Source organism: Zingiber officinale, chromosome 8A (genome assembly GCF_018446385.1).
Source record: "Zingiber officinale cultivar Zhangliang chromosome 8A, Zo_v1.1, whole genome shotgun sequence".
In the NCBI taxonomy this organism is placed as follows: domain Eukaryota; kingdom Viridiplantae; phylum Streptophyta; class Magnoliopsida; order Zingiberales; family Zingiberaceae; genus Zingiber; species Zingiber officinale.
In genome coordinates, this window is record NC_056000.1 from 80456172 (window position 1) to 80476481 (window position 20310).

At 34.1% G+C, this 20310-nt stretch overlaps 2 protein-coding genes across 3 annotated transcripts; both read left to right on the forward strand.

Annotated features, from left to right (window-relative positions):
* Positions 1 to 1114: 1114 nt before the first annotated feature.
* LOC122009700 lies at positions 1115 to 15529 on the forward strand. Of its 2 annotated transcripts, XM_042565964.1 has the most exons (15): positions 1115 to 1326; positions 2913 to 2986; positions 3084 to 3164; positions 5340 to 5415; positions 9350 to 9420; positions 12146 to 12247; positions 12894 to 12983; positions 13066 to 13140; positions 13242 to 13274; positions 13352 to 13432; positions 14381 to 14431; positions 14513 to 14614; positions 14693 to 14734; positions 14985 to 15209; positions 15296 to 15529. In XM_042565964.1, the coding sequence occupies exons 1-14, from the start codon at positions 1290 to 1292 to the stop codon at positions 15171 to 15173; spliced, it is 1104 nt and encodes a 367-aa protein (XP_042421898.1). In that variant the 5' UTR covers positions 1115 to 1289; the 3' UTR covers positions 15174 to 15209; positions 15296 to 15529. The 2 variants fall into 2 exon arrangements, with proteins under 2 accessions (XP_042421898.1, XP_042421897.1); XM_042565963.1 differs by having other exon boundaries at positions 14985 to 15437.
* A 304-nt stretch (positions 15530 to 15833) lies between these two features.
* LOC122009701 (eukaryotic translation initiation factor 4E-1-like) lies at positions 15834 to 20229 on the forward strand. Its single transcript, XM_042565965.1, has 5 exons — positions 15834 to 16240; positions 17915 to 18080; positions 18170 to 18295; positions 19858 to 19923; positions 20010 to 20229. The coding sequence occupies exons 1-5, from the start codon at positions 15972 to 15974 to the stop codon at positions 20058 to 20060; spliced, it is 678 nt and encodes a 225-aa protein (XP_042421899.1). The 5' UTR covers positions 15834 to 15971; the 3' UTR covers positions 20061 to 20229.
* The last annotated feature ends 81 nt before the right edge of the window (positions 20230 to 20310 follow it).

Consider the following 20310-nt stretch of genomic DNA (forward strand, 5'->3'; position numbering starts at 1 on the left):
ACACCTGATTAATCATGATGAGGCACGAAAACCATGTTTTAGAATGACAAACTTTTACTAGAAGTAATGCGGGTCATACTGCATATTCCAAGAATGTCATTGATCATCCCAAACTTCCTTTTAAATTCCAACGAGTATAGTATCCTTTAATTGTATCATACACAATATCAATCAACAAAAGTCAGGATCACTCATTGTCTTATGTAGGACTTCTTTTAAAAAATCCTATTTTTAGTTATGATCCATGTCGATGTATTCAGAGTTATGAATTCTAAAGGTCTACAAATTTTAATATGTGATAGTGATAACAAATAGGAAAATTCATCAACAAACCTTATATTCAAGGAAGCTTTTCAAAATTTATAAATTATATTTTGTTTTCTAATTGTAGGATCTATAATCAATTTAATTTATTTATATTTTAATTATTTATTAAATTGCCCATACTTGCTAATTTTAATAGTTAATTATATAACATAAGACGAAATACTAGTAAAAATAAAACTAGTCAATTTCCTATTTATTCTCTCTTATTAAAAAAAATAATCTTCTCTCATCTATGTTTTTTTTAAAGAATATTAAAACAACTTTTATAATATTCATTCTTAAAATATTTTTATTTTAATGTTATTATAGCATTTAACAGGTTAAAATAAATTAGCTCAACTTCATTAAATTATTATATATGAAGTATTATTATATTAAAATATTGTTCATTAATTTTGTCATTCGAAATTATTTTAATATATTGAAAATCAATTCGAAATATAATTGCTGTAATAGGATCGATATTTTTTTTTAAAAAAAATAGTTAAATCGATAAATTTTTTTTTTTTAAAAAATATTGATGTTTTATATTAAAGTAATTTACTCAGATAAAATAACTCCGGAATAAGATATTTTTAGAATGAAAAAATATATTAAATTCTATTTTAATATAAAAAAAGATATTTAAAAAAGGAAATAAAGGGCGCTAATTTTGCCCGATCTCCTACGATGGACCGCAGATCTCACACTTCACGTTTAACCCAACGGCTCCTGTTAATTCAGAGCTCGTCAAATGTCGCGCAGGGGCAGTGATATTTTCGTGATTGTCATTATAAATTTGGGTATCTGTGGAACACCAACGCTAATCGTCATCGGAGATTCGGAGTGGTCTTGACTCTTGAATCCGTGGATCGGATTTGCTGCCTCAGGAGGTGAGCGCGACGCCAGCACTCTGTTAGAAACCCTAGAGATGGTTCGAGAGTGAAGAGTCCCTTGCGGTTTTACCAGGGTTTTGATCGGCCATGGCGCTCGGGAAACTCACCGTAGTCATTGGAGCAGGTACCTGTCCATCGACCTCTCTCCTACGACAGTATCTTGGTTCTTAAGTGCTTTTCATTAGAGGATTGGATGCGATTTTAGGAGTCTTCGATCTTGAATCTCCTACGCATTTTTAAAACGCAACCCAATTTTAATGTAGTCTTCGTCCTAAGAGGTTTCACGGAAGAAACCGGATTCGCTGATCCGCGGTTCATGATCCGTTGTTCATTCGCCATTGGATTTTGATACAGTAACAGCTCTTTTGTAATAGGTAATTTAGAAGTGCACATGTCGATAGCTGCGGCCTTAATGCTCTCTCCGGATAACATTTTTATAGGGAGGCAACTGTTGTGACGAATGTAACGTATTCTTTTTTGGAGGAAATAGAGGTTTATTTTGGTGAACTGGTTTTGCTGTAAGGTTGGGCTATAAAAAGGATTGATAGAGTTGCTTTTGCACATGTTACAGTACCTTTCAGATTATATGTTGTGAGAATTGCATTGTGTTTCAATTTAATTGGTTTATAATCAGTTAGCTAAAGATCATGCTAATGTATGCCTGCACATACCCCCACTTGTGGGTAAAACCATTTTCACCACCAAACAGATTTTGAAGTTCTCCACTTGGTAAGCTTCTTATGTTATTAGAGGATCCTTTTTTTCTCCTTAAATCAATATCCATATGGCCAACTCAAGTTTTTTCCCTTTAGTTTGGTTGTTCTGTGTCTGTGAAGTGTGATCATCAAAACAGCCTTCAACATTGCATATCACTAATATGGTTCCTCTATGCAGCCAAATTCCACATGCAGCTCAATAATATTGAATTGTGATACCTTTACGTCTGTTTAGATCTGTGTTTGATAATGACCATAAGTATGCTGTATCTTAATGTTTGTATAGATCAATAAAATATTGCTACTCTAAATAGTCATTGAGATACACGCTTACTTCTAGTGCATACTTGGATTAGGCTATATGTTGGAAAGCCCCATCAGGACTGGAGTATAGATCTTGAGTATCAAAGTTCTCGGCATTTTTCTTGTTTTGTTTAGAATTCTGGATTGATCATGGATGAACTGGTAGATATATCATGGCATTGATTATTTTAGGCTTGGTGATCCACTGTCTTGTTGCACAATAAGCAGTATAGATTGTTGATTTTGTTCAGCATCAGTGGTCAATATGGTTTGTTTGCACTTGCTACTTTTCTTCATTTTCCTTTCCCATTTCTCGTGCACAATTTGCTGAATCAGTTGACTTTCAGTTGATTCTCATATTCATGTTTACTTCGTTTTATCTCTTTTCTGTTGCCCAGTGTATTTTAGAGCCTGTAAACTAGAATTACGTTTACTTACTATGCTGCCTTTATCTTTTAAACTTTTTTTTTGTGTGTTTTGCTTATTCAGTTTTTTTTTTTAATAAAGGCTTGGTCGTGGTTGTTGTTATGTGATACATGTATCCGGCAAGCATGTATGATGTTGTAAACTAGAACTTTGCAGCTCTTTTCTCAATTTTGAGTGGAATGATTTTTTTTTATTTTGTAATCAATTTTTTTTACCCATTAGTATGCCTTGTTTATTTATTGTAAATTGAATTGTTGCCTCATAGGCATAATTGGAACTTTTCTTGCAAAGGATGGACAATTTCCTGATGTCACAAAACTCTTTTCTGGTGCTTTCAAGGTATATGACCTAAAATCACACTCTACTCGAAACCAAATTATCCATTATCTGTCACTATTGGTCCTTTTCTAACTATCTGTAGTTTCTTTCCCTATAGATTGTGACAAGACACTTGCAACAAGATAAAGACAACTCTCGATCCACTAGTAAACCACAAACTGATTCCCTATTAGCGCAGGTTAGTATGCCATTTCTATTGGTTAGTACGTCATTTCATGTCCTGATATCTATATTGAATTTCTTTACATTGTAGAGGTATTTGTCTACTACCATGATGTCACATTCTGCTGTTTCTGGTTTTGATCCTTTGGAAGTTACAAGTAAAATAAGAATTCCTCTTATAGTCACACACCAGAGATTTTAACATGCCAAAAATTCACCTTGGCAAGTGCTTCTTAACTTGGAATGTTAGTGGTACCACTTGTTGGTCGAGGGATCCAAAACTTCCTTGTTTACTGGCTTGCTTGATGATCCCCATTGTATTTTTTGTCATAATCTGTAGTTACTCTCTTTTGACATTTATTTGTAATGGGAAATCACTGGGGCAAGCTTTAAGAACTCATACTGAGTCAGTATACATCACCAATCAAATTGCAAGATGTGTGCTCATGTCCCTTGATGCATAGTTTAGTTGCTTTTACAATTATAACTTTAGCTATATCATGGAAATTTTCTGCAATATGATCATGGATCTTGAAATGGAACGGTGTTGCAGACTAAAGACAATTTGATTGTTGGCACTTGTGCTCTTAACTGCAGAAGGTTGAATTGACGTAATAGGAAACAAACTACAAAATTGGAGTATCAAAGCAAGGAAAAAGGAAAATCTTGATAAACTAGAGAGGAATTAGTTGGATGAAATATCCAGAAAGAGGATAACATGACTGGAGGGAGATAAGTTTCTTTGAAAATTTTCACATCAGCATCATTGTCAATCTCTCATACCTAATGCCTTATATATGCAAAGAACTTTTAACTACTATAAAGATCATGTAAGGAGATACAATTATGATATTGTATCTTTAAATTACAGAAAAAGGAAAAGAGGTCAGGCTATCTTTTTTATTAGGTAGTTGATAATGTAACCCTTACTATTGGATGGGTCATAGGCTGCTGCTGAATTTTTAGAAGGGAAAACAAGGTAATCACTATTGATATACTGTGGAGCTTGTTGCACATTTTTGGTTAAGAGTTTTTTAAGCTCTATCAATTTTAAGATCTGCCTGTTGCAGTTTAGTATCATTTAGATATATCAGACCATGTGATGATTTCTGATTCTAACCAAGAAAAAGCAAGGCTCTAGTTCACTATCATATCTTCTATAAATTGTCTCTTTTAATTAGCAAATACTTCTAAGGGTACCTCAAGACAAACAGTTCTTGTAGTCCTTGTTTAGATTAAGATTTATGCTTAATGAGCTAGTCTTTTGGAGAGTCGTGTTTGGATCCAACTTGTGTGTTTCTTTTCCCTTTAGTGAGGGCAGTGATACAAATTATTTCTTTTACACGGTCAAATTTTTGTGCTACCGGGATCTACACTTACAGTTGTTGATTAGAACAGGGCAGGTTTACTGTTATGCTTTGAATAATCATGACTGAGGATTTGTAATGTATGTTACCCTAAGTTTATGATCAAGTATTAAATTGGATTTTCTAACACTCTTCAAAATTATTTTGAGAGAAAATTGAAGAAAGAAAGAGAGAGGAAAGAGAATGAATGAAATAAGTTGGTTGATTGTCCTTTGTCACTTAATGGTAAAGAGGCAGTGAAAGAAAACTGGTGGGTACTTTCTTATTGAACTCTTTTCCCCCTAATGGATGAACAAAAGAAAAAGAGTGTACAAAAATCAGTTATCAAATGTTGACTAGTTACATGATCCGCTAATATTCTCTGTCCAGTAACTTTATTTTACATGTTTTTTCATCCTTCTAAGTGAACATGAAAAGGCAGATTCTTCTTTTACTCAGACTTTTTTTTATTTCTCACCTAATTGCATCCTTCATTCCTTCTTTTCTCTTATCCTTCAGATTAAATACCTGACAAATTCAAATAGGGGATTGTCCATTTAATTCAGACCATACCAAATTCAATTGGTTCAAATTGTTCTTTTTTTTAAAACCAATTTTAAGAAACTTCTCTGAACTAAAAATGAACCAACCTTATTGGCAAAAAGGCAATTTGGTTTGGATGTTTGTTTTCAGGTTTAACCCTGTAGATGTTGGGTGATATGATACATCCGATTCTTATTATGCCATTTCTGCTGGTGTCTCTGACCACAGTTTTTTGTTGGTTTAGTCAGAGATTTATGATTCTGTTGATAATATGAATTTTATTATTGTATATCTGTTTTCAGGTCAATACTCTTAGAGAGGAGTTGCAAATCTTGGCTTCCTCAAGATCAGTTACAATTGTTACTAGTGGAGGATCAGGTTCTTGACATTCCATAATTCTCGTAAATGTTTTTTTTGTTGACATCTGTAATGTGCAACAAAGAACATTCTACTTTTTTGCTATTTGCTTGTTGCTCACATTGTCATGTTTATGTGCAAAGGTGCTAAGACATGGCTTGCATTGTAACGATTGACACACACACACTCACATTGTTTTGTAGTCGGGTGCTTGCCCTCCCCTATGTGCTATTCAACTGTCCAAGGTTAGTAGCTACCTGTGATTTACCTCTTTCGTGTTAGCCTAAGGATGGGTTGAAGGAGGCGTTGGGAGCGAGCGAATCGCCTTTTGCCACTATGTGTGTATTGGTTTTGAATCAAATTGAAGAATGATCTGATGATTTGTAGTTACAATATCCAATTTATTACTAATTGACCTTTTGCTCCAATTTAAAAGTTAAAATCACCTAGTTAGCTCGGTCTTAACTATAGTCTATCTTTTGCATAAGCATCCAACTAGCATATGAACATGTAATGTCAAGCATTCCAAGACATACAATAATAAAAAAAAGGAAATCATGGTACTTTGAACCATATGATCTCTTATATTTGCTTAGTCAGATTGATATGTAATCATGATGTTATAACTTCAACTATTTTCTATATGATTAGAGTATAAGGAATAATTTTTGTGAGGAAATTGAGATTTGTTAAATTGGAAATGCCATCTATACCATTACCAATATGAAAATGTTTGAGAGGTGTCCTAAGGCAATCGCCTTAGATATTGTATTATTTATTTGATAAATAAAATTTACTATTTGAGTGTACATTCTATATGTATGTGATTTGATCTTAAACTCAATTAATGAAATCTACGATACAATGCATAACATAAGAGAAATTGTGTTTGAATCATGATTAGTGGATATCTCATCATGTGTAATTATGCACATATTGAAATCTTCCCTAGTCAATGAATTGATAAGGCTGGACATCATCAATTCTGTTAAACTAGTATATATTATGCTACGTGGTGCATCCAAGCAGTTAGTCCTCACTGGAAACATTGGGATGTTCAGAGTTAACATATGGATGCTAGTTAAGGGTAGCTAATTCATTGGATGTAATATGTTATGAGACTTCACGTGGTTCTTTACATGTCGATGAAGATCTCATTGTAGTTCGAGTGCGAGTTTCTTTAGACTTGAGGTATTCAAGTCGTCTTGGTATAATTTGACATCTTTGGTATACATTTCCTAAGGGATGTAGTTACGAGATGATTGAGTATAAGTCAATATACCGAAGGTGTTTGAATAACCCACAAAGGATTGACCACTCTTTTTGTAAAGGAGACATATACCCTAGATCTCTTGTCAGAATTATTACTCGTAAGTCTTTGACTAAAGCAAAACATGTCAAGAGGATGGTCTTCTTGGACACGTGTTTGAGTAATTTGAATCCACAAGACAAAGAACTGTTACTTGGGCTAGGTGTGACGTAGTCAGCCTAGTGAACATATGAACCAAGAGGGTATAAGATGCGTGAAAGAAACAGAAGCACTGATAAGTGTAGCTGCTGAAGGGTTCAAAATTTGTTTTAGGATTAATTGTGATTTTCCCGTCAATTGGAGGTCATGATGTACTATTAGGTATCACTCATGATTTGTTTATAATTGATCGTCAATTATGAATGACCAACATAACCAGGAACCTATTGGGTTACACGCACTACGTATCCGAAAGATGTAAAACAAGTTTGAGAATAGGATTCTCAGATCCAGAGAGACTAAGTCTAGGAGCACCAGACGAAGGGCAAATATGGAAAGTATTTGTTGGGCCGAAAGCATTAATGGGTCATGCGTCTTGTAGGCGAGTTAGATCCATTTTAGTTTAGTTATGAACCAAAATTGGTTTGGTTTTAAACCAAATTAGTTTAGTTTTAAAGCAAGCTTATAGCTAATAGATTGGGTTGACTGATTAGGTACGAGTTTGATCTTGCTTATCAAACCTTGATGAAGGTGTAGAGAAAAATAATGAGAATTAATTTTAGGTTTTATTCCTCTCTCTTGTGCCATCGAAACCAAGGGTGCCACCACCCTTGATTGCCACTAATCGGTCACCGACCTTCTGGCCAGCCTCCTTCTCGTCGCCGGCCGCTCAGTTGAACGGGGGCCTCTAAAGCCGTTGACAGTAGCCTCTAAAGCCTCTGGATAGAAGCCTACTCCTTTTGGTGTCGTTGGGTTGCAATTGTTGACGGGCACCAAATCGAGTCGTGAGTTCTTCTCTTGGATCGCGTCATCTTCTTCCTTTGGTTAGTACCGAAATGGAGACGCGACTTGTGGCTTTGTGAAGTCGTTTTGAAGGTATCTCGGCGTGGATACGAATAGAGGTAAGTCTCGTGAGGCTTGCTACTTAATACCGTTCCCGTTAAACGTCATTCGACGGGTATAATTTTTATAAATGAAATTTTATTCTATGATTATATCTATACATGTATGTTCTTGTGGATGTATGTGATGCATGTTGTAATAATTTAGGAAATTATTATTCTTTCGCTGCATGTTTTTTGAAAACATATTTTTGTACGCCCATATAGGGGTGTAATCAAGCCGAGCCGAGCCGAACTCTTGAATGTTTGAGTTTGACTCGTTTATAATCTAGCCGAGCTCGAGCTTTATTTAATGAATATATTCATGGCTCACGAACTTATTCGAACTTTTATTGAGCCTAAACGAGTTTAATAAATATAAATTTTAAATTTAAATATTCATTAAAAATTAAATTATATATTTAGAAAAAAATATAATATTCTTATTAAAATTTATAATTTTATTCTAATAAATAAATTTAATATATTTATCTATATATTTCATAAGTAAAGTGTAAAATCTATAAATTCAATATCAAAATTATTATTTTTTTATTTAAAAGTTAATTTATGAGCTTAACGAACATGTTCACGAGCTAACGAGCCGAATATTGTGAAGCTTGAGCATGGTTTATTTATCTTAACAAGCCTCATTAAACGAGCTCAAACGAGCTTTTATCGAATCAAGCTTCGAATAGCTCATGAGCAGCTTGGTTCATTTACACCCCTACAGCCATAGAGACAAACAACTGCATCACTTGAAAATGAGCAATGATAGTTATGGAATAAGTTTATAGATAAGAGTAAACAAATAGGAGCTTAACAAATTCATTTAAGATGGTGAACCAAACATCGTTATTTCATCTATCATTGTGTTCGTTTGTCTATGTTTTTCTTTATATTAGTTTCAGAGATGGATCTGAATCAGTTTCAAAAATTTTCTATATACACGACCACATGGAAAAAGAGATAAGATGAAAGTGATCAAAAATTTATGCAGATTAAAAATTTATCCTGATAATATTCCCTTACTCCCTAATTACGTTGATATAGGACTTTTGATTGTTCCTTTTTGTTAATTTCACCAGATTCATTGGTATAATGTTCTAAACCTCTTCACTTTCAAATTGACATGTGGGAATTAGCTAATCCGTGATTTAGGTTCTGGTTGAGTCATTATTAAATAACAGAATGTTAATTGTTTTTGCTGGTGTTGTTGAAAATCAATAATTTCAGTTCTTTTACAGAATTCTATTGGCTGTATTCACTTCCTTCCTCCCTAATTATATTGATATAGGACATTTGCTTGTTCTTTTCTGTTAATTTCACCAGATTTTGGCATAAAATTTTAAGCCTCTTCACATTCAAATTGACATGTAGGAACCAGCTAATCCGTGATTTAGCTTCTGGTTGAGTCATCAACTAACACTTGATGTTAATTATTTTCGTTGGGGCTGTTGAAAATGGATAATTTCAGTTCTTTGACAGAATTCTATTGGCTGTAATAATCAGTGTCTGCCACTATTTATCACTAACTGTAGATGGTTATTGTTACTGTCTCTTTATTTTTGTGTTATTTCAAAGTTGAAATGTTTGCAAATTGCAGGTTCTGCAAGATTTGGTGTTACAACTGTCATTGTTGTTGGAGCTCTTGGATATGTCTTTATATGGTGGAAGGTAATCTCCAAGGATTAAATTACTTAACTAAAGTTTGACATCAATAAGTTCCATTCATTTGGTGGCAGTGCTATCTTTTCCAAGGATGCCTTTATGGAAGTTCATCTTACATAAATTTCTATTTGCTTATAAATTTGATGTTGAAAGAGTGGATTTCCCAACACCACACTGTCTGCATACAGGAGTTGATTATGTCAGGTGCCATGGCTGTTGAACTCATTTGCTTTCTGGGGACACTGGCCAGATTAGTTTATCTATTCTAAGTTAGATGACTTATTTCATTATTGTTAGCTGTCTATAGCAAGGAATGAAATCTCGAGCCGTGCCAACCGAGATGGACAGTTTTTACCATTCCGACACTGGACCGACACCGGCATAGCAAGGGCAACAATTTCGGTGCGTCATCATCGTGCGTGTCACGTGCGCACAACAGAAGGAAGAAGAAATCAAGAGTTGGAGCATCCAACGAGAGATTAGCGGTAGCGAGGCTAGGCAGTGGCGAGAAAAAATCGCGAAGGGGAGGAAAGATGGATCGTGAATCGATGAGAAAAAGTTGGATTTTATTAAAAAAAAGGGCAGTCTGGTGCACGAAGCTCCCGCCATGCGGGTCCCAGGGAAGGGTCCAATATACGCAGCCTTACCCTGCTTTTTGCAAGAGACTGTTTCCAGGATTCGAACTCGTGACTTTTTGGTCATATGGCAACAACTTTATCGTTGCACCAAAGCTCCCCTTCAAAAAAGTTGCACTTTTTTTTTGGATTTTATTAAAAGTTTTAATTAAAATCATTATATTATATATATTTTTTCTAATTAATTATCATATAAATTAAAATTATAAATTATATAAATTAATGATTAATTAATAAATTGTTATTTAATTAATATAATTATAATATATTATTTTATTATTTTTTACTAAAAATAGAAAATAATAAAGTAAAAAAGATAACATAAACTATGGCAAATGTTCAATGAATATTTATAAACTATAATTATATAAATTAATAAATAAATTATATAATTATTATATATAAATTAAGATTTTTGTGTTAATTTGAATAATTATTATAGATAATATTTTTTTTATTCTTAGAATCAATTTGAGATTTAGAATTATGAATATTAACATACTTTTTTATGCTTAGGAAATACTTTAAATTAATAATCCTTTATTTCAAAAGTTTTGATAAAGATATGCTATCAAGTTACATAAAATTTCTATATATATATATATATTTCAGTTATGCCAATAAGTTTTTGCTTTTAGAGTTTAGCGGTTGGGTTATAGCATTAAGCATAAAAAAAAATTTAACTCGAAATTTTTTTAAAGTGTGCACATGGTGTACAGGATATCAAAACTATATATATATATCAAAACCGTATCGTCACGGCACGATATGGTATTGAAATAAATAAGCTTGGTGTTCAGTTAGATAAAGTTTATTTATGTTCATTCAATAATAAAAGAATATATAAAATAAATAAGCTTGAAGACTAATGAGCTTGGTTTGTTAACATTCATGAACAAGTTATGAATAAATTTATTTACTCTAACTCGTGTAAAATTTAATTATAAATTTATTTCTTAATTTTTTATTCAAATACATGAAAATACAGTAATTTATATAATTTTAAATTACTCATAACATCTTAAAAGTAAGGAAATGATATCAGTGTAATAATCTATTAGATGAACATGTAATCTAAATATTGAGAACAATAACACTATTATTCAAGCTCCATAAAAACCTCGAGCTGAGCTCGGTTACCCCCCTAGTTTTTGATAATTTTTACTTGAAGTTTCTAATACTATTTTCTTTTCTACTAAACAGAAGTAAAATGTTAATTTTTTCAAATCAGAAACTTAACTATAGAAGATTCTGGTTGGCACACTTGATTTCAACATCTTGAAGATTTATATTTTCAACTTTTCTTTATTATTTTATATTAATGTTTAATTAAAGTTTATAAAATTATGCTTATTTGGTATCACAACTAATATAATGAATTATTATGCACATCTTGTATGTGAGTAATGATTTTGACTCTTTATAGGCTGTACTAAAATGGTTATTCTCCATCAGTACTCAATTTTTATTTATGAGCTTGGCAACTCTATCTCTAGACAACCTCTCGTATGAGAGTAAAATTTATGTGATACAAACAGTATAGTAGCAGTATAAGTTCCCATGAGCCCTATAATATGAATTAATACTAAGAAAAACAGTCAATTAGATATATATGATTATGAGTATATTGAAAAAAAACTAAGGTTTATGTCACTGTATTGCAGTAAATGTAGTAAATTAGACGCAGATTTAAGAGTATGTAGGGATCTAAAACTCCATCTAAGACAATGTGTGGTTGATTTTTATTCCAAAGTTAAATACTGAACTGGGAAGAATATCTCCGCTTATTGTTTCGCTGGGATGTTGGTTTGTAAATTAACTTTTTTTTGTTTATTTCTGTGTAAAGTTGTTGAATGATGTCAGAGACTTTTGTTCATAGATTTCATTTAATGTACTTTTATTTGGCTCTAGATCCGGAAAGTAAGGTAATCCAATAACTGGTTCATAAGATGAATATTGGATAGGATGTTTTTGCTATGCTTTTCTATTTTTTACTCCCTTTTTAATTCTGTTCCTTTGTATTACCATCTGAAGTATATTCCCAAATATATTATCTCTTAACCTTGCAAACTAAATGGTAATATGTACACATCCAGGGATGGAAACTTTCAGATCTCATGTTTGTTACTCGGCGCGGCTTCTCTGATACTTGCAATCTCATTGGCAAACAGATGGATCTTGTTTCATCATCTGTTTCTGTATGTTTTTTTTTTCCTTTTAAATTTATCTTGATTTATTTTAAAAAATATTATTGAAATGCTAGACTTTTTTTTTTTTTGTCATTTTGGCATGATGCCTATTATAAATACTGCAAAGAGGATGTATCCAACATTTTAACCAATGCCTCAGTGTAATGTGTGCTTGGATCTAAAATATTCTTCACGGCGAGGTGCAATAATGATGTACCCTATACTTTATCCAGAGGATGACTTTCTTTCCCTTAACATGCTAAAGGTCCCATATTTATTTAACCCAAAGTAGGGATTTTGAGATTCAAGTTGATTCAGGTTTTGATCAACAAAAATAAACTAACTGTTAGGGTATCTGGTTTATGCAAGGTTTTTTCTAACTTGCATAATCATACGCTCTTAATATTCTTGTATTGAAATGCAAGTTTGAAATTGGTAAAAACTATAAACCTTAATTTTCTTTTGATGTCAACCCATTGATTAAACCTTGTTTCTTGAAATAATTTTCTTTGAGTCCTGATTTAGTCTTACTGAGCTAATCATTACTACCTGCAAACAAACATATCTTTTGATAAGATTTGCTGGATACCCATGTTTCTAAATTGGGAAATTTCTTGCATAACTTTAGTCTTTGACTTAAACCGCTGATTGGCAGGCTGCTAGGCGACATCTGTCTTCAAAGATTGACCATGTAGATAGTAATTTGGAGGAGTGCAAGGAGCTTGCCATGGCAACCAAGTTTGAGGTGCGGCACTATATTTCTGTAGTTTGTTATCTGTCAGAAGTTTTGACAGATAATAAGCTGAGTATATTGTAATGATCTGTAGGTGTCAGAACTACATGGAGACTTAAGATTGGTTTTTTCTGATATGGAATCTGTCCAGTCTGCTGTCGAGACTCTGGTACTTTCTGTTTACTTTGCATTTTTCGTTTGTAAAGCTAAGTTTAAGCAAATACTCTAAAGTAAGATCACATACTGATATGTGACTTCTTTCCGCATCAGAGGTCAAAGCTTGATCGAATTGAAGGAGCTCAGGTATTAATAATATCTTTGAATTTCATCTATCTCATTCTATTGTTGTTTGGTTCAATTATAAGACATTGTTTTTTTAGGATTTGACATCAAGAGGAGTCTCTCATCTTTGCCAGTTTGTTGGGAACTTAGAGCAACGCAGGAATAATGAACTTATTCAGGCAAGCAAAATTTGTCAATTTTCATTTGTGTGCAACTATTTTGTGTTACTCTATAGTTTGGCATCCTTAGCAATTTGCTGTATTAAATTTGACTTTGTATATAGATAGCCAGCTGATTTTTTCAACAGCAGATTGAGAAATAATTCATTTCTCAGACAAATTGTCTTTCTTCTGACAAATGATTGTTGTTTAAGGTGGATAAATATTAAAGGTTCAAAAGTTGATATTTTTCTTAATTCGTTGGTCAATACCATGTTAGAAAAGTAGATTAACTATAGACCTGGCTGAGTACAGGTGATTCGAGTGCTAATCAAACCAATGGGCAACAACTTAGATGAAGTGTACCCTTTTCTATTTCTATGTCCTTCTCACTTGCCTTGACGTTTCTTTATGTTCACATCTCTCCCCATTTTGTAGTTCATAATTTTTTGGTGGCTTATCTACTGGTTTGATGCAAGTTCATTTACGTATCAATAATAATATGAACCGAGGAACATTTGATGAGCAGGGAGAGATATATAACCAGAATCCTTTGGCTTCTTAAATAGATGTCCTATACCAACCGTTAACTTTTGTATTGATAGTATTATGCATAAGTATTTTATACCTGTCAGTATAGATAGTATAATCTGAGTTCAAGTGGCCACCAAGTAGGTTTGGTATAGAGAATAATGGCTGAATTCCATTTAGGTTTATGCTCCTTTTGTGTTGGGTTTGGGTAGTGAATAGGCTATTAAGTTTATGATTGAATTTGGGTATCATCTCAAAGCGGAGGCTAGGAGAATTCTTAGATACCTAAGAAATTTCTCTTCACAGTGTAAAATTTGATGTGGATATGGCTTATCCGGAGCACTTGCCAGGATGTTTGTATTGTATACATGCTACCTAATCAATTCAGTTCAAACATCAATGTCTATTAAATATTCAAACACACCCTTCGTCTTCCAGGACTCATCAAAACGAGCAATTGAATTTCCACAAACTGCAGTAGTGGCAAGGGTATTTTCTATTTTTCTCATTTTTTTTGTTCGGTATTACCTATTGTCGATTTCCCCCTAACATTTCTTATCCCAAAAGCAGGCACTCTCTTTACCACCGCTGTTGACAGAATCAACGTCATCTTCAGAATCACCATCACCGTCTTCATCTGCTTCACCATTTACTCCTCTTGGAAATCCCAGAGTAAGCATTTTCCTATATTACTATAACTTCCTTTTGTTGCTCCAACAAATATCATGGTGATAATTTGATGCTTCTCAGGTTCCACGTTCATCAACAATTGTATCAACTTCAGGACTAAAGGTTTGCATGCTCTTATGGGTTATATGATTTGCCAGCCTTTCCTAAATCGAAATCTGAATCTAAATCTAACTGCATGTAGCTGCTAATAAACTATTAATCACTTTTTTTTAATCAAAAACTATTAATCACTTAATTTCCCATGGAATCAATGATCACCGTAGAAGGCAATAGCTCTTCTATCATTTGCAAAAGCATATCTGACTCTAATATCATCTCCTTTTTTTTACTTATTTGAAATTATTATTCGCAGGATTTGCAGGGCTTTGTGAACACTACTAAAGAAAGAGACTCTAAGTCTGATATTCTTCTCACTCCTAAAGGTCCAAATGGATCTACTGCTGAAGAACGTGACGGTACTGCAACACCAAGTTCTTCTCGAACCTCATGGAAGTTTCCGAGCATCAATTTTCTTTCAAGAAGCCGTAGTTCCACAGACTAGTTTCCTGAATAGTACTGCAAATTTCATGATATACAGGTTTAATTAGGATAGAGCATAAATATCATCGTAAACTGATCGGTACATTTTTGTTCTCTCGTCATGTACGTTTTATTTTCTTCAAGGGCTTTTGAGGATGTCAGGCATTTGATCTTATGGGAAATTGATGGTACCAGATCAAACATGTTGCTTCTGCTTGATTTACTGAAGAGAGGGAAACATCCACAGTTCTTGGAAGATAAACTCCTATGATATGTTCTTACTTTACCGACTCTTGTATTTTGTATGCGATGGAACATGTAAAATATTGTCAAATTTTGCAAATAAGTTAATTCAATATGTGAAATTGCAATCCAGAAGACGGTCTAAATGCTTCGAAGAAAATTATCTCATGGATGTCTTCTTTCTTTTTTATCGTCGCCTAAAAATTTCAAACGTATAGTTATTGCATCTTGACAAGCAAATTATTTGGAGATGTCCAAAACAACTAGAGAGGAATTGTCCATGACAAAACCTCCCTGCCCTTTATATAAAAATGGAGTAATTAACAAAATTACCTCCTAAATTTAACAACTTTTAAAAATGCCCCTAAAATTTCATTAATTCCAATGTTTAGGATTGTTATATCATTCGTAACAAGTAACGCCGACACTGGGCATCGAGTCCGATATAATGGTCCGTCCTGGAGTTTCGCCATGATTAGGGGCGGCCATTTCGTCGAACTCATTCGGCGCAGAGCTCTGCTCTGCCACATCACGAGATCGTTCTGCCAGCGGGCGACTACTAGAGTCTGACAGCGTGATGGCGGAGGAGGCGGACGTGTTGGTGGCGGAGGAGAAGGGATTGGAGAGGGACGGTGATCTGTCGGAGGAGATCGAGGAAGGGGAGATCAAGGATGATGACGCGAACCCCGATGCTGCTGCTGCGAGGGTGGGAGCCGAGCAGCCCCACCCCCTCGAGCACTCCTGGACCTTCTGGTTCGACAACCCCCAATCCAAGTCGAAGCACGCTGTCTGGGGCAGTTCCCTCCGCCGGATCCATACCTTCTCCACTGTCGAAGATTTCTGGGGGTAAAGTTCGTGCCAACTCGCCTCGCGGCCATTCTTCTCCCATGGAAAATTTCCTGATTCATTTGGAAAATACTGAGCTTTCAGATCTTCTTTTGCCATACTTGTGGTTCTTTAGCAAACCTATATTTCATCAACGTGTCAACATATACTGTGTCGTGCTATGATCGTGTCAATCGCGTAGAGGCTGAGGTGATGAGTATGGATAGGAAAGAAGAAACGTATTTAGGAGGGAGAGGCTGCCACGGATAGATTGCTAGGGGATTTTCTGAACATCCTTGGAGCTTGAATAGTAGTAGATATATATTCTATCGTGCACTATATAGCCATCTTCCTTGAGCCATCTTGGTAGTTAAGAACTTGCCCGCTTTTAATTGCTATTAGACTATAAGCACAGAGTAATACCTACCAGAAGAATATCCTGATTAAAAGTTGGTGGAGTAGATTACATAGGTGTTACTTTGCTGTGCTTCTTGAATGGAGTGACTTGGACGAGATGCATATCTCAGTTAAAAGTTTCAAAACGAATTTATGTTGAGATGCTGTTTGCCATGCATGGGACTAAACAATAGATCTGTACTGTAGATATTTGGAAATTACAATTTGCTCAATGCAACATGAGCTTCACTTCTAGCAACTTAGGAAATCCTTTTTCATTGAATCACATTCTTTTGTATTGGAATAGGTTCTATCTAATCTCATCTCATCACCAATTCTGTTCCTCTTAACTTGGAAGGATGAACACGCGCCTCAAAATACTCATGCACTAGTTAATGACAGTTCACCCATCCAGGTTTTTTATACGAGTTATCCTTCAGTTGTTGATGCGAGTTAAACTAAGTTCTCACATGTACCCTAATTAATCTTTACCCTGACCCATACTGTTGCCATAAGAGACTTGATTCACTTTGTCATGAATGTTTAATCACAACAACTGGTAGAGTAGTAGTTCACTCGTCAATGTCTTTATATGGTCATTAGTCAACCCTCAAGTATCTTTGTGTGCAGTGTCAAGTTCAGATCTGCTTAATGATTTTATGTCCTCACCCAAGTAAACAGTCTAACTCATAGATGGCAAAATAAGGTCTAATTGCCACTAAATGGTGTAGATTCTTTGTGGATCTTGTGGAACGAAGAGGTGCCTCCACTTTTTCAATTGTACCACTTGGTTCAGCGTTCTTATGAGCTCCACATTCATCACAATAATTGCCTTTTCCAGTTGCTTCTCTTTCATTCCTTGGATCAGATGTTTAGCAGCATTTGTCATGATCCTATCTGATAAGATAATCAGTCCATTAACTTGACCAAATATGAATCATGTAACTCAAGATATTTAACCTCAACTTAGTCAACTTCATTCATCAGAGCCTTTACACATTCACATTCTTTCTTAAATTCTTCATGTGGGATTAACTGTATTTGTCATACTATCTTCATATGGCTCCAAGGTTCTCTCATAATGTGCCAAGGAACATGTGCTGTCTTTTCTTTTAATTGACTTGTTTTTCATGCAATGTTGTATATAGTGTGCATTATCTCATTGCCCTTTGTTCTGTTCTATAGTGGTTATAGTTAATGTTTCATCGAGGAAGCTCTTTTACATGTAAAACATATGGAACTATCATCCTTTTGTACGACATGGTGTGCCCACAATGATTACTTTCTTTGTGCTTTCAGCCTATACAATAATATCAATCATCCAAGCAAACTGATAACGGGAGCTGATTTTCATTGCTTTAAGGACAACATTGAACCAAAATGGGAAGACCCAGTTTGTGCTAATGGAGGGAAATGGACTATTAGTTGTGCTAGAGGAAGATCAGACCAGATGTGGTTATATACTGTATGTTTCTTGCTACTTGGTAAAATTCATTAATTCAATAAATATAACAACTTACATTATTTTCACTTTTTTGCATCTTTTCCTACTAGTTATTGGCAATGATCGGGGAGCAGTTTGACTATGGGGATGAAATTTGTGGAGCAGTTGTTAATGTAAGAGGGAAACAAGAAAAGATAGCTTTGTGGACCAAGAATGCTGCTAATGAAAAAGCTCAGGTACTTGCGAATTAGTTATGCTGAAATGATTTCATTTAGTATCTAATCCTTTGCACAACCTTATCATCATCATCTGATTAACGCTTTTCCTTTTATTTTAATGATCTCAAAATGTGAAGGCATAATAATTACTTCTTTGTTATTACGAATTATGATGATGATGATTAGCCAAACCTGCATATTACGTTCTTTGTTATTTTTTATCTAAAATAGTGATGAACATTTCAAGATCGAAGTTACAGAAACCAATTGAAAGCTTCTAGAAAATGAAATTTACTTATTAAAGGACCAATTGCCTAAATTTAAATTCGTCCATATTTCCAGGACCTAAGCTAAACTGATGATGCATTAAATGTCTTTCGAAGTTCATGGTAAGTCGTAGAATAGAAAAATCAAGCAAGGTTTTCTGTTTACTTATTTAAAGCCCAATTTACTCAAATTTAAATCCGCGCTTAATTTTCAGGATCTAAGCTAAGGATAAATTAATTTCTTCCCTAAACCTCAGTCTAATTGTTCTAATTACTGACTCCATGCAATACATGGGAGAACTAATCCTCAATGAATAAATGCATCCAGAACAAAATAGCTAAAATCTACATACTAAATTCTAAATTGTCTCTCTTTCAACAATAGGATATTGCTATATAGTTCACAAGTTTGGTTTGTTCACTTTCAGCAAGAAGAGAGAAACTGATCTAATTCCAGCAAATGAAAATGTTCTATTATTATTAGATTTTTTGTTTGTATTTAAACTTTCCTAGCACTTTGAATATGGTAGGGGTTTTCTTTCATGCCTATAACAACTTGTTCTCTTTGGGTTTGGTCAACTGTGGATGATTTCATTTTATCAAATCCATTGTTGGTAAAGGCCCAGCGATAACACATAGTTTTTATTAGAATTGCGAGATGTTAGAAGTAATAGGTTATGCTTTCTGTTGTTTAGTTAATGGTATTGCAAGAAAAATAGGAATAGTAATGTTTTCTCATACCTCAGAATAATTAGTTGCTTCTTAAGACTATTTATACCCAAGTTGTACTCTGCCATGGCTGAAATTCAGCAAAATACAATGTTTTCCCTCAACTTGTTATTGAAGTTTTTCTTCTTAATCCTCTTAGGAACATCGGCAAACGCCATGAATTTGACACGATAGCAAGGTCTCCCCTCCCTCTTCTTACCACAAAATTCTCTTGGTAAACTCTTATCCCTCCTCTTCCTCAATGCTATCTTCGTCTCGATGACTACCTTGTTGACAAAATCTAATATCTTCCCTATGCAACCCTTCTCCAAATGTCTCCCAACATTCAGAAACTTCATAATCTTCAGGCCATTGAGACCTTAAGGAAAGGCCACACTTTCTCCCTGAAATCTACTCTCATTCTCACACCACATCGCAAAACTACAAAATCTAATATCTTCTATGCGTGACTCTTCCCAATCCCTCTCACCACATTCTTCCCAATCCCTCTCACCACATTCGCAAACTTAATGATCCTCTGATAATAATAAAAAAAATTATGTTTTAGTGTGGGAAAATAAAAAATATTATCTTCTAAAACTGCAGATGAGCATCGGGAAGCAATGGAAAGAATTTCTGGACTATAATGACACTATTAACTTTCTAGTTCATGTAAGAAAACCTCTCATCTTTGTCTTGTTCAATCAAGTTGTTCCCTTTTTGCAAATTGATAAATTAATTTCCTTCCACTGTTGCAGGACGATGCAAAGAAGCTGGAGAAGCTTGCTAAGAATCGTTATACGGTGTGATTTCTGTCACCCTATATAACTTGTCTCATAAACCATACCAGTTACAACCTTCAACCTGTGTGAAGTACTGCCATGTTTCCTATCAATCTCTAATACAGATACCATATGAACTTTTTGCTGTTTGATTGCACTTTTCTAAAAAAAAGCAAAATCCATGTGTTTTTGTTTTTGTTTTTTTCTTCATACACTTTGTTCTTACAACAAGTGCATAAATTTATGCTTTGTTGATACCCTCTGTGATATAACGTAT